The following is a 15,687-nucleotide window of genomic DNA, read 5'->3' on the forward strand; positions in this document are numbered from 1 at the left end:
AAGGCAGATCTTGTTCCTACTGTATGGTTCTGACCAAGGTGGCCCTGCCCAGAAGGAATACCATGTAGTCACAAAAGGAAGAAATGGTATCCTCTTGACAATCAGTCTCTAAAACTGCAGCAATACTTCTTGTGGAGGTAAGAAAAACTGCCACTAAGAATGTGCCTAAGAGCACTCTGCCTTGGTCATCCAAATCTTTAGAGATAGGACAGAACCGTGTCTCCCCATCTGTGTTCTGCAGAACATTAATCCCATAAAATGCCCCTAAAAAAGGTCTCCCAGATATAAAGTACATTTGAGAAATAATGCATACTGTATTCCTCAACTAGGAGGGTCACACTGTCCCTTAAGCATGAAAGGTCCTGAAAAGTTATACCAGTTTTAAAAAATTAATTTTGTTTAAGCGAACTTATTAATATTAAAAGAAGTAACATTATCTAGTAGTTAAGAATGGGAGTTCTGGAGCCAGGCTTTGTACCTCATGTTCCTCCACTGATTAGTTGTGTGAGCGTGGGCAAGTTCATTACTCTGACTCAGTTTCTGCACCTGTGAAATAGGAATAATACTACACCTCCCTTGTGGTAGTGTCATGAAATGAGCTAATAAGTGCAAATCATTGAGAACAACACCTGGAATAGAGAAAGCATTAAAAAATATGGGCCACTATAATTTGCATTATCATCTGATGATTAATAACACCTACTTACATCTTAGGGAACCTGTGTCCCACAGAACAGAGGAATGCTAAGTATAGAAAAACCCCCTCTCTACCTGAAGAGAAGCCAACATCCTCTGTAGCACAAAAAGCACAACAAAGAAATCAGAGTTTCAGTCTCCAACATCAACTTAACCTTCTTGGGTGTGTTTCCTTATCTATAAAGATAAGATCTTTAGTTAGTCCTTCTGGCTATAATAGGCTAGGATTCTAGGGAAAAGGCATAGTTACCATTAAAAGGAGCAGCTCTTGCCCAATCCTAGTTTCAACCTGGTTGCTCTTAAGGGTCTAACTTCCAGACACCTTACTCAGATTTAAAGCTGCCACTGCAAGACTTCAGGTTAAGATCTGGTTGCTGCCCAGCAAGATGGATGTGAAAATGGCCTTATGCCACTTCACTCCAGACCAGAGCTGTGAAGCACTCAGAATGAAATAAACTAGCAGCAGTAATGGCACAGCAGTCTGCAACCTGCCTGCTCCAGAGGACTCTGCTGTATCTCCAACTCCCTCTGCCTTAGTTTCTGGCACCAAAGCTTGGACATCATTCTCATTTCCCCTACTATGGTCCCCAGTGCCCACAGGGAGCCCCATCTTACATACTGATCACTTTGCTTGTCTGAATCTTGCTAACTTTTTCTAATGGTTGAACTCTTCTTCAAGTCCTTCTCATTTGTACAAAACTCCAGGTTGCAATTTCAATGTGGGCAGCCATCTGTGCTCAACCTTGTTGACAGAGCTCAAATCCAGACCTTACCTGTTGAGTCCGGCACTGTCCTAGCAGAGAAAGGGCTGTTGCTTCCACCCTGAGTACATACTGCTTACGCAACTCAGACTTTTAGGTTTCTAAAATGTCACAGGGCAGTGTCAACCTGCATTTTACTTTTACTTATATTCATTCACCCATCCAGCCATCTAGCCAGCCAGCCAATACTTATTAACTGCTTTCTACATCCAGGTGCTATTCTAAGTTATGCTGATACACATTGAACAAAACCAGACATTTCCCCTGTTCTCATTCAACACACATTTTAGTAGAGAAAAAAGATAAACAAATAAATGAACAAGATCAAATAGGGGAAAGTGCCAGGAAGAAAATGAAATAAGGTGTAATGTGGTAGGGAGAAGGGGGCTCAATGAGGGAGGGTCAAGTTAGGCCTCTGCAGCGAGGGGACACCCGAGCTGAGACCTGAAAGACAAGCAGCAGCCAGCCATGCAAAGACCTGGTGCAGAGTATTCCCCTCGTAGCAGAGAAACAGCCAGTGCAGAGACCCCATGGCCAGAACCGGCTTGTGATAAGGACAGGGAAATAAGGGCTGTGTGCCTGGAGCAGAGTGAGTGAGAGAAAGACAGGAAGAGATGAGTCAGAAAGGGAGGCAGGGCCAGATGTTGCTTGCCCTTACAGGCCAGGATAAGGAGTTTGGATTTTGTTCTCATTGCAACAGGAAGCCATGGGAGAATTTAAGCAGTGAGTGACAGAAAAAGGAATGACAAGTCCATCCCTCTTCCTGAGGCCACTATAAGAACTATAGTATGTGCTTAGCAATTTGCCGGTGCTTCTCAACCAAATTCTACATTCTGCTGGCTTATAATGACATTAGATATATTTAGGTACTGTAACAGAATAGAAGCTAAGATTATAACATAACCACCAAAAGATATTCCCGTTGGCCTGAGAGAAATGTTACAGCGTAATTTAAGAATTTAGAATTTCACATATGTTAATAGCTCTAATTAATAAGATAAACCCTTCCTTTGGGATTTGGCAGTGATAACAGCTCAAGTAGGAGCAACACTTGAATCCTAAAATGACAGTTTTACAGTAAAAGAAGCATTGCTCACAGTGACTTGGCCTAGAAAGTAAGAGAACTGGAAATGTAAAGGTGGTATCTTTAACAAGTGTCATTCTACTATTTTACAGCTCTTGCCAATCTAGCTCTTAAAAAAATGTGCATGCCCTAAAAGCCCTGACTTCTTCAGCATTATACAATTCATCCATGTAACAAGAACGCTTGTACCCCCTAATATTTTGAAGTAAAATTGCAAAAAATTTGTACATGAAAATGAATTTCCAATTAAAAAAATAAATCCCAAACACAGGCAAAATCGGCAGCTCCATTCCTTCCACTGCAATAAATGATTAAGTAGGTGCTACAAGGTGAAGAAGCAGAGCATCTCTTTCTAATCCTGACAGGCACCTTCCCCATTTTTGCTGATCCTTTATCTTAGAGCGAAGACCTGCACATAGAAGCTGACTCCTGGTATGTTCTTGATAAGAATACATCTTTCCAGGGGTAACAGCAGGGACGACACTTTAGCAGACATTTTTCATAATATTCTGCCAAGTTTCTCTGTACCTTTGAAATTGGGAAAGTACATGTGATCCTGACAATAATATTCAGTAAACAGACTGAAACCAGATGAAGTGCAATCGCCAATAGAGATGGACGTTCAGTAATTAACCTCCAGACAGTTCTAAGAGCTCCTCTGATTGAAGATGCTAAGAACACACTAATGTCACCAACAACGGGCCAGGCTTCACACACCTGTGTTTACTTAAGACTGAAATGACATCCTTAAATGGGGTATGACCTCCTCAAATTCATGGGCAAATAATACAGATTGGTCCTCCTCTCAAATTCCTCCATAATCAGTTTAGATAACTCTTTTACCATTACTCTCTTTAAGATTTGTGTTAAGGCTACTTTGTAATAAAATTATTCTCAACTTATACCGCACATGGATAACTGTCCTATTTTCCCCAATATATTGTAAAATCCTCGAAGTCAGAGTCATTTCTCTTGCTCCCCACTTATCCATGGCATAAAAATCTCAAACAGTCCATGAGGGAGAGAGAGAAATAAAAAACAATTGTTTTCCACCCTCTTCTCTGCAAAGATAACCACCGTTAAGTTTCTTGCATCTCCCTCCATAAAACTTTGTGGGCACATACAAACTTTTGTGTTATTCAATTCAATGAGCAAAACTTAGAAGAAATATAGATTGATATACAGAATTTTAAATCATTTCTGGTTTAAGGAAGTATACAAATAAATAATTAGGACACCATCCCTGTTAAACAGCCATCTGGCAATCTGACTTTAAACTAACAGTAGCAAAACCACTAATCCTGGATCTAGGGCAAAGCTGGGAGAAGGGAAGTGATCTGACAAGTGTCTTTGTCAGATTTTCTTGACATTTCTCTCAGAGGCAAGAAAGATGGGGGTTGAAAGAACAAACCCTGGAGTTAGCTATGTGTCCTGCCATGACTAGACAATTACCTAATCAATTTTGATCCATGTGCTCATTTATTTAAAGGAGACAGACAAGGCAATACATGCATTCTGCCTATTATTATTATTTGAAGTTGTGGGTTTCCATGGGTTATCTCCTGTGAAAGACAGGATCCATGAAAAACTATTCAAAGTAAAACTGAGAGATCACACCCTAGAAAAGGAGCTGTTCCATACCTGAAAGGAATTCATATGGCGAAGGGACGGAGGCAGCATGGCATTATTCCTTGATAATATCAACAGCAGCTCCAAGCAGGTTGCAGAAGGCAGGGTCAGGGAGTGAATGCTGATGTCACTTTCCCATGAGCTGGCAAGTCTGGAACATACCAAGATATTAATTTTCACAAATGTGTTACCATTAATAAATTTTAAAATTTTATATAGAAGAAGAAAACTTTCAGTTACGAGAGAAAAGGGCAAAGTACAAAAAGTAGAAATAAAATGTATTAAAAATTTACAGAGTAAATGTCCAGAACATTTTTATAGTATTTTTGGTATAAAGCAGACAGATTAGGCCATTTTTCAGGCCACAATTTCATACTCAAAAGTGTAGGAGTCTGATGAAATGTTGTCTTATTTGTGTGGAGCCTGTTGGGGGCCAGGGGATGTAGGGACTAACAGCTAACACACTGAATGTTTCTTTTGTTCAATTCCCTGTTCCACATGTAATATCTTGTTTACTCCTCAGAAACCTAAGAAAAGGAGCTACTGTTATCCCCATTCTACAGATGTGAAAATTGTTTCTGAGCTGGATAAGCCCTTAAGGAACATCTGGTTCAGTGATTTTCAAACTTTTAAAAAGTAATAGAATCCTTTTGTTAAAAAAAATCTTGTAACAGCCCCAACTTATAACACAGATGAAAGCAAAGCCGCTCTGTCTGAAGGGGAAAGGTTGGCAGGAGGCTTCCCTTCATCTTCCAGAGGGGCCCTTGAAGCACCTCTGCTATATCCTGCGGAACCTATTTGAAAATCCTTTCATTTGAGAGATCAGGGAACCCAGGGCTAGAAAAGTAAAGGGCCATGTCTGAGATGAGGCGGATATGTAGAAAGTGACAAGTCTGGTCTAGAATCCTGGTTTCCTGCCTCCTCATCTAGTGCTTACAGTAAAGGGAAAAATCAGGAAACGATTATGAGAAAAACAGTGTAATAAGAATAGTGCAAGTTATGTTTTCAACTCTTCTATTCACTTATTTCCAGCCAGACCCCCTAACAAAGTGCCTCTTATCACTGTCCTAATTTTTAAAGATATATATGTATTTTTTTTGCCATTTCTATAAACTTCTCTCTGCAAAACCATCTTTAACCAAATAAGTGGTAAATAATGGAAGTTTAGAGCGCATCAGTGGTTGAGGGTTTAATGGATTTTAACACTTTATACAAGTCATGGCAAATGGGTTAGCCGTCTCATCAATCAGGTTACTAACGCTGACACGTTTCTGATGTAGGGTGGTGGAGTTAACTCTCCTTTGAAGCACTTGCCAAGTAGCTGGACTGGAATAAGACACTGCTCACTTTCCTAAGAATGGTCTGATTTCAACAAGGGCATATTTAAGTGTCTTTTCTGTGTCTTAAGAATTATTAGTTTATATTGACTGGATCTGCTATTCTTTCAGCTTTTACTCACTCATATTACATTTTCAACATTTCTGTAGCATGAAAATTAAAATGTTACCATCTTTTCAATAATTCAAACTTAGTAGTAGTGTCGTGGCTCCAAGCTCACTCTCCACCCACACCCCTTCCTCATGCCCTCCATAATCCCACAGTCCCTTTCCATTATCTGAATAGCACTGCATACGCGCTCTGTGTCTTTCAGATACAGTTCTCTGGGCCTGGAAAGCTGTTATCCTTCCTGGTGAACTTCTATTCATCTCGCAAGACCCACTTAAGTATCATTTTCTTAGAAATATTGTCCTGTTTCCCTTATAAGAACTACTTGCCTAATACCATACTTATTATCTACTACAACACTTAGCACTTCCTACTTAGGATCCTCATTTGGGATGTGTCTACTTCTTCCTAGATCAGACATGATTTGATTCTTCTAACTTTCTAGGCTTATTTGGAAATAAAGATTAGAAAGTTGCCTCAGTGTTGCTTTTCCACAGACACACTCTGGTATAACATTTGTATTAGCTAAAAGAAATACTTCCTCCTCCACTTACATTTGTATGTTCAGTAAACAACTTAAAATTTTGGAATTTATAAACTTGACCCTTGCCATCTACAATAAGATTCACTAAATCTATTTTCATTCTGAATTTTTTTTTTTTAAAGTATGGTGAAAAAGTTTTTACTTTTTCTGAATTGGATCTCTTGCAGCAAAGACTAGTTTATGCGCCCTGGTCTGTGAATGTCCCTTGGGAGCTCATCTGTGAATCTGCAAAACCTAACCCAGGCCTCTCATGCTGTGGACCTTCAGTCAAGGTTTCCCAAGATGAAATGAACACTGCAACCTGGCCCCAGGCCGGCCAGAGTAGAGAGCATCGTCAAGGCAATTGCTTTTTCATCATTTTCCATTCCTCTTTTAGCAGTAATATATTTGCAAGAGGAAGGAAAAATGGTAAATTATACAAATAAATATATTTTAAACAGAGTTATTTTAGTTTATTATGGCTATAACATGTTCTCCATAATGTACGCATCAATTTTTTAAGTCTTAGGTCTTAGGTTTCCTCTGATTATCGCTAATCCTGTGCCTAACATGTCCAGACAGTGTGTCAGGCACTTTAGTTATATTTGTTGTCTCTAATCCTACAGCAGTTCTGAATGGCAGGCATCACTCATCCATTTTAAAGACAGGAAACAAAGGTCAGAGAGGTTAAGTGATTATCCAACATCACACAGCGAGTGAGCTGTGGAACCAGGATTCAGTTAGGTATGTCCGAATCTAAAGCCTGTGCTCTCCCTACCATACCACACTGACCACTGAGGACACTATACATACTATTATCCTCTCAAAGAAAACCATGAATAGGACCTTAATAACTGAATCTGTTAATGCCTATTTCCTCTGTAAGTTAACTCTTTGGCTTGCAAAATATACAGTTAGGAGTATTTTCATCTTTCTGTAAGAAGTTATTTTATCCGTCTTAAGATGCTATTTTATATATACTCCAAAACTTGACTAAAAAAGGGAGTAAGATAGACATGGAAAAATACTCATATCTTATGGTAAGTGAAAATAGCCATATGATGAGAAAAAAGATGAGGAGGCAATGCAATATGTAAATGGTTATTTCCATTATTGGGAAATAATAACCTGGTTTTTACATTTTCTTCTTTATACTTTTTTTTGTTTCTTAAGTGTTATTTTTGTAACCAGAAACAAGTTAATGTTATGATAGTGATGTGATTTCTGGTGCTGACAAAAAAATGTTGGAATGCTGCTTAAAAGTTTCAACATAGTGCTAATAGTGTGACCTATCAAAAAGGACATTCAAATAGAAATTAAAATCCATTCTCACTGTTTTGTCACTCACCAATGAGTGATCTTGGATAAAACCTCTGGTGCCTACTTTCCTCAGAAGACCCTGGAGTCAGTACACACCTACCGAATGCATCAAACTAACAAAATTTACACAAAAGGACATTGTTACACTAATGATGACCATAGTCACAAAGATACAATTAGTTACACATGTTAGTTACTTATGTCTCTATGTAATTACAAACACTCGCATAGTATGTGAATCCAACATTGGAATTTTTAATTTAATCCTTAAAATACTGTGTGATTTAGCAATTTTTATCCCCATTTAAGCTTGTATAGTTACAGTACTGTCATGATCACAGAGCCAGTAAGTGATGGAAAAGAAAGTCAAGTATGATCCTTTCAATCTGAATCCCATTCTTTTTACTATGCCTTAAGGCAAAAGTATGCTAGATATTATTTAACAAATTCTATCCAAAAAGATTGAAAACTCCAAAGGCAAATAATAGGGTGAAATTAAGATATCTTAAAACATCACATTTTAAAAAATCTGAAAAACCTTATTTTTGAAATTAGACAAACGAGGTAGGCCTAATATGGCTAAAATTCCTAATATCCATCCCCTCCTTTCTATTCCCACAGTATATATTTTTCATTAGTCCCAGGACTTATTTTTTCTAATGTTAAGATTTTAAATTTTCTCTATAATTTTAATTGCATAAACTATTACTTTAATAATATGAAGCATTCATACACATGAACAAAAACAGAAAATAATATATAAAAATGCTAATTGTAAAAATTTAAAAAAATTTTAAAAGTGATAATAGTTATTTAAGAGAATATGAACTATGGGTGACTTTTTCCCAAAACTACAGATAAAGTTTTCATCCTGTGTGACCGCAGGAGTTGGAGACCAGCCTGGGCAACATAGCCAAGACTCGATCTCTACCAAAAAAAAAATTAGCTGGGTGTGGTGGTGCACATGCCTGTAGTCCCAACTACTTAGAAGGCTAAGGCAGGAGGATTACTTGGGCCCAGGAGCTGCAGGCTGCAGTGAGCTATGATCACACCACTGCACTCTAGCCAGTGTGACAGAGTGAGATCTTATCTCAAAAAAAAAAAGCTATGTAAAAAGAATAGCCTATAAAAATTTGCAAGGTATAAGTTTCATTAAACATTATAAATTAAATTAAATTCAAGATGTTAAAATAAAAAATTGGAATACAAAATACATGAAAGTGTATGATGATTATGTAAAAAAAAAAAAAAGCAAGCAAAATGAAAAGAGAGAAAAATAGCTTGGCATTCTTAAAATTCTGTTTTTCCTAAAACAATTACCAAACTCAATATGTGGGATTTAGGAAGTCTCTTGACAAAATCAGAGATGTCACTTGCAACTCTCTGCCCATGGTTCAAATATAAATACAAATGTCTGTTGATATAAGCATTTTAAGAAACATAGGGCAGAATCTGAATCACTTCTGTTATTTCCTGCAAAGACATCACAGACTATTAGACCTAAATCAGTAATCTTCCACTATAAATCAACAAGCAAGATAGTTCAAAGGGAATAATGAAGTAAACATCAGTTGAAACCATTTCTGTGATTTTTAAAGTGCTGGGAGAGGAAAAGCTTTCCTAAGAGACCAGGACTGTCAGCCAGGTGACCTTAGTCTAAGAGATCAAAATGCAAGCTGAGGACATACCATTCTTATTTCTAAACTTTTGCCTTGACAAAATTCCCTAGAGAAGCAACTATGACCTATCTATTTTGAAAGAGGCAACAAAAAGGGGAGATGAGTCACTTTGTATCACTTCTAACAAAAATGATAAAATTGAGAATGAATCAAACCAATCAATATCAAGAAAGGAACCTGAGAAAATCAAGGTGATACAGTGTTCTAGGAAACGTGGAGGTCGTTTAATGTAACACAGGTTAGAATGACAACTAGAGATTATATAACAACTCCAACAAAAATTAAAGTACTTAAAAGGGTCCAACACTGTGCAGAGAAGAAAAAATGGTATGTATAACAGAGATCAAAATGGAATCATTTAACTTAAATCTCATGTTTATCCTATTTTAGTAGATAATTTGGACTCTAGGCCCTAAGAACCTAAGAAAATAAACAGCCTAATAGAGATGCTGAAATATTATGTAGTTTATACCTGTAGATTTTAGATTCCAATTTCAAAGCTGTAATAATTATAAACCCATCAATTTAAGCTCTCAAAATACCAAAACATGCAAATGACCACAACTTAGCAACAGAATCATTATAAACATACAACTATTTAAGATAATCTGTCCAAGGAATCAAAATTTTAAAAATTCTTATGAAACACTCTCAAGAACACAAAATTATAAAACAACTAAATGCATTGGTATGTCTTTTATGATAAGCCATATTAACTTCATTATATTTAATACTTAAATATTTCAAAAGTACTAATTCATAAAAACAGACTCTAAAAAGTGCACATATCGACTGCTTAAAAATTCCAAGATAAGGCCAGGCGCAGTGGCTCACGCCTGTAATCCTAGCCCTCTGGGAGGCCGAGGCGGGTGGATCGCTCGAGGTCAGGAGTTCGAGACCAGCCTGAGCGAGACCCCGTCTCTACTAAAAATAGAAATAAAAATTATCTGGACAGCTAAAAATATATATAGAAAAAATTAGCTGGGCATGGTGGCGCATGCCTGTAGTCCCGGCTACTCGGGAGGCTGAGGCAGGAGGATTGCTTGAGCCCAGGAGTTTGAGGGTGCTGTGAGCTAGGCTGACGCCACGGCACTCGCTCTAGCTCGGGCAACAAAGCGAGACTCTGTCTCAAAAAAAAAAAAAAAAAATTCCAAGATAAAGTTCATGAAGTAATAAACAGTATCCACAAGAAAAATGTTTTTTTTTTTTAAATTACATAAGAAAAATTTGACCCTTTTAAATCACAAGTGTCAAAATTGTTCTTTAATTCTCTTTGAATTGAAGGCCCTTTGACAGAAGGAATTTAGATACAAATTGCTCAAAGCTATACCTTTCAAACTTTGCCCACAAGACCTGTAAGCTTGTCAAGGCAAATCTACTACACATTAGAAGGAGTGGAGAAAAATGGTTCTGATTTAAATAAGATACCAATAAGGTACTCAAATGTATTAATTCATGACAAAAAATAATAAGAGATATTGTATTTTACAAATTCCTGTGTCACTACTGTAAGATCAGCTGTTGAGAACACAGAAATTAGACTGGACCACTTTCATTAAAGAAGAGAACTCATCCTACAAACAAGCCTGCCAGAAACTTCATAATTAGAAGTGATATCATTAAGAATATAATAATTAGAAGTCCATTTAAGAAGCCAATTACTCTCTCAGATTTTTTAAAATACTTTTTGTTATGGAAAATTTCAAATATACAAAAATAAGTGAAATGTATAACAGATTCCAAGTACCCAACACCCAGCTTCAGACCATCATTCTCACATGGATGACTTTCTTTCATTTGTATCGCCAATACTACCCCCTACCCTGAATTGATCCCAGACAACATAATATTTCATGAGGAAATATTTCAGTATGTAGCTCTAAAACACAGATTCTTTTTTAAAACTGTACCTACCATATAATTTATTACACCTTGCAAAAAGTTACAATTCTCTAATATCAAGTCTGTAGTCAATGTTCAAATTTCCTCAATTGACTTGTTAATTTTTATTAACTTTGTTTGAGTTTGGACTACATAGATCCATATATTGCAATTGGTTGATATTTCTTAAGTCATTCTTATCTATATGCCACATACTGTATGATTCCATTTACATGAAATGCTCAGAATAGGCAAATCCATAAAAACAAAAAAGAGATTAGAGGTTGTCAGGGGCTGGAGGAAAGGAAGAATGAGGAGTGCCTTTCACTTTAGGGTGATAAAAATATTCCGAAATTAGATTGTGATAGTCGCACAACATCGGGAATATACTAAAAACCATGGAATTGTACCCTTTAAAATGGTGAATTTTATGGTATATATATTTCAATTTAACAAAAAAATGAATTTGAGGAAATATTAAATTAACTTTAGGGATATCTGTAGATGTATTCAGCTCTTATTGAGATAGATAAAAATTGAATGCACTGGCTTAATTATATAATGAACTAGTAAAAATATTCTCAACAGAAACTGAAATATAGTTTCTATTATAATTAATTCTAGAAAATGTTTACTTGAAAACAAACAATATATAAGAAAAATTGGCCTCTATATTATGTAGCTCATTACCTAAAAAATAAGCTTTAAATGTTTATTTTTATTTTACTAATCTTTTATTCCCAAGCCCTGCCTCAAATGGAAAAAATCAAACTCCAAATTATTTAAACTGTCATGCTGGCATCTGCTGTCCTTTGACCTTGATTTATTTTTTCCATTTCAAGTGTTTAAACCATTTCTTCCTACTTTTTATTATGACATAATTGTAGACTCACATGCTGTTGTAAGAAATATTAAGGTTATTAAGTATGGAATGTCTGATTTCCTCAGGTACTAAATTTGACAGTTGATATCTCTGACATTTCACTTTAATACTTCTTGTTGTTTTTTTTTTATTGTAAAGGTACATCCTCATTCTTTCAAACACATGTTGTGGCTTGTGATTATCTTTCAATTTTTTTTTGGAGCAATTTTTGTGAAACCATGAATAAATCAAAAATTCATGTTATTTTTGAATATGAGTTCCATTGTGAACCAATGCAGCACAGACAGCTCAAAATGTCAATGAAGTGTTTGGGAAAGATGTGGCTAATGAACACATGAACGTTGATGGTTTGAGAAGTTCCGTTTTGGTGATTTTAATCTTGAAAATGAGCCATGTGGGTGACCTGAGACCAAGGTAGATAACGATGAGCTGAAAGCTGTAGTGGAAGCAAATCCACCTCAACCTACACATGAATTAGCAGCAAGGTTTGACATTACCATTCGAATAATATTGGACCATTTGAAACAAATTGGCAAGGTAACGAGGCTGAATAGATGGGTTCTGCATGAATTAAGCATCAAAAGAGAAATCATCTTGAAGCTATCTTACCTTCCTTTGTTGTCACAACATAAAGGTAAATCATTTCTACACCATATTGTTATGTGTGATGAAAAATGGATTCTTTTTGACAATAGCAAGCTTTCAGCAGAATGATTAGATAAAGATAATGTGCCAAAACATAGTCCAAAACTGAATAGTCATCAAAAAAAGCGAATGGTATCTGTTTGGTAGTCCAGAGCTGGTATTATCCACTGCAGCTTCATGAAACCCGGTCAATCGATTACAGTGGACGTCTACTGCAACCAATTGGATGAAATGATGAGGATGCTTGTGATTAAGCAGCCGAGGTTGGTCAAAAGAGACAAGCTAATCCCTTTGCAAGACCACATCTTGCAAAAAACAATGCTGCTCAAACTACAGAAGCTGGACTTGGCAACTCTCTGTTATTCACCGTATTCACCAGACCTTGCACCAACTTACTACCACTTCTTCCAGACTTTGGACCACTTCTTACAAGGAAACATACTCAATTCTCAACAAGCTGTGGAAAAACGCCTTTCATGATTTCATCACCACTCACTCTCCAGGCTTCTTTGCTGCTGGCATAAAGAAGCCACCGTTAAGATGGCAAAACTGTGTCGACAGTTTGGACACATACTTTAATTGTACTGCTTCTTGTTTGAGATATAATAAACTAAACTTCTGATTCGAAATCAGACATTTCATATTTAATGGCCTAATACTACAGAGAAATCTTGTTTATCCTTTACCTAGTTTCCCCCAATGGTAACGTTCTGGATAACTACATTGATATTGCCATCGATAGAATCTACCAACCTTTTTTAGATCTCACTAGTTTGACATGCACGTGTGTGTGTGTGTGTGTGTGTGTGTGTTTAGTTCTAGGCAATTTTATCACATATGCAGAGCCACATGACCACATCATGACCACATTAACATAGAAACAGCCAAGATACAGAATAGTTCCTTTACAAGGATCTCTCTCGGTACATTTTTAGGGGCACAGCCACCCCCTTCCTTTCTCCCCTGCTCCCTACCCCCTGGCAACCACTAATTTGTTCTTTATAATTTTATTTCAAGAATGTTATATAAATGGAATCACACAGTATGTAACCTTTTGAAATTGTCTTTTTTTCACTCAGTGTAATTCCCTCAGGAATTGCATCCATCCAAGTTGCTGGGTGTATCAATAGTTTGTTCCTTTTTATTACTGAGTAAAATTTCCATGGAATATAACCACAGTTGTTTAACCATTCATCTACTGAAGGACATTCAGGCTGATTTCAGTTTGGGTCTATTACAACTAGTAGGTATTGGCTGCTATGAACATTTTGTGTTTTAGGCTAAACGTAAGTTTTCATTTCTCTACAATAAAAGCCTCAAAGTGCAATTGCTGGGTCATATGATAAGCACATGTTTAAGGTAATCAAATTTATGCAGTTTTTTAAAGCTTAGCACTTTTTGTGTCCTGTTTCAGAAATGTTTGCCAAATCCCATATTTTAATGCATTCTTCCCTTTTTTAGCATCCCTCCCCCTACTTTCTCTACTATTGCTGACCCCTGTTACCCACTGGCCTCTCTCTGTCCTCAGGCCAGGTGCTCTGGCACTAATAATTCATACTCCATATCACGCTATATCATAGTACAAGGTGTGTGTGTCTAAAATATTATAACTTGGGTATCTTTTCTCCTCAGTTTTTTTCCCTACTATGAACAATGTTACAATAATGTCCTTATTTGTATAGTCTTACATGCTGGTATGTTGATTTCTATGAAGTAGAGTCCCAAGAATGGTATTAAATATTATCAAGTTGAAGAGTATATGCATTTTCAATTTTAATAGGTATTTCCAGAAAGTCTGTGCCAATTCACATTTCCACAACCAGTCATGAGAGTACTCTTTGTCCCATACACCCACCAATGATGAACAGTTTGAATTTTTAAAGTTGGTGGAAGTAAAATTATTTTGTGTGATTCATTTGATTTATATTTGCCTAATTCTAGTGAATTAGGATTTCTTTGCATATATTTGTTGGCTATTTGGATTTGCTCTCTTTGAACTGATTTTTTTAAAAAACTTTACCTATTTTCAAATTTTTGTTGAGTCAATTGCTGAGGTGCCTCATTGTATAACTCAAGGAATGCCATCAGCAGCCCTAGTTAATTATTAGGCCTTTTCTTGTTAGTTTGTAAGCAATACCCAAAAGCGAAGTATAAATGGCAAAACATGCAATCATTGCAATTGAAATCCAAAACTACACAGGAATGCTCACTTTCATCACTATTGATCAACATTTGCTTGTAAAGGAGATGTTTAAATTAACCTCCTTTTTCCCTGATATGACTGTTTTACCTAGAAAGCCTGAGAGACTCTTTTAATAACAAGAGTTAAGAAAATATAGCCAAGATAACTATATAAAAATCAAGAGTCTCTCTATTCCCTAGGGAGGTGCTGGGGATGGGGTGGTAGGGGAGCCTAAAAATAGTAATGGAAAAATATACTTGCCTCTTTCACAATAGGAGCCATGACTATAAAATACTTAGAAATAAAATTTAGCAAAAAAGGCAAAGGACCCATGGGCAGTAAACTATATACCCTTAAGAACATAAAACAAGACATGAAGAAATGCAAAGATGTACTTAACACCACAAAATGTCAATTGTCCCAAAATTTGTATTTTAATTTAATGCAATTTCAAATAGAATCCTAAGAGGGTTAGTTTTATCATAACTAGATAAAATAATGTTTGTAAGAATAAATGCTTGAAAATGGCCATCAAAAAGAAGAATGCTGACGGGCAGACTTGCTTTCCTGATATTAAAATATATAATAAAACCAGTGTAATCAAATCCATATGGTGTTATATGACACCAGACTAATGGGTCTGTGTAACAAAACAGAAAATCCAACAATAGTCCTTAATATTTGTGAAATGTGACATATTACTACGGTATTTACTCATAATATTACAATTTGAGGAGGGAGAAGTAGATTATTTATTAAGGGTGCCAATTCAAACAACCACCCATCCAAGAGAAAATAAATTTAGAAACCCATCTTATGATATATTCAAAAATAAATAAAATTAAAAAACCTTGCCAAAAAATCTAAAAACCTACTATAAACCCATAAACTATTTTAAAAATTTTATAATTTTTAAAAATTTTATTGCTAACAAAATATTTTAAATCCCAGGCAGAGG

General features: G+C 36.2%; 1 protein-coding gene across 3 annotated transcripts in view; it reads right to left on the bottom strand.

Annotated features, from left to right (window-relative positions):
- Window positions 1-15,687, bottom strand: part of UBE3D (ubiquitin protein ligase E3D) — a 137,844-nt gene that overhangs the window by 50,448 nt on the left and 71,709 nt on the right. For 2 of the 3 annotated variants that reach the window (XR_006733527.1, XM_045543943.1), the window contains exon 9: window positions 4,183-4,321. Coding sequence is in view for 2 of the 3 variants with exons in the window: in XM_045543943.1 (XP_045399899.1) it covers window positions 4,183-4,321 (139 nt within the window). In the remaining variant the exon portion in view is untranslated. Of the gene's footprint in view, window positions 1-4,152; window positions 4,322-15,687 lie in introns of those variants that run through there. The other variant, XM_045543942.1, reaches the window with a different exon arrangement.

This window comes from Lemur catta, chromosome 2 (genome assembly GCF_020740605.2).
Source record: "Lemur catta isolate mLemCat1 chromosome 2, mLemCat1.pri, whole genome shotgun sequence".
Lineage (NCBI taxonomy): Eukaryota > Metazoa > Chordata > Mammalia > Primates > Lemuridae > Lemur > Lemur catta.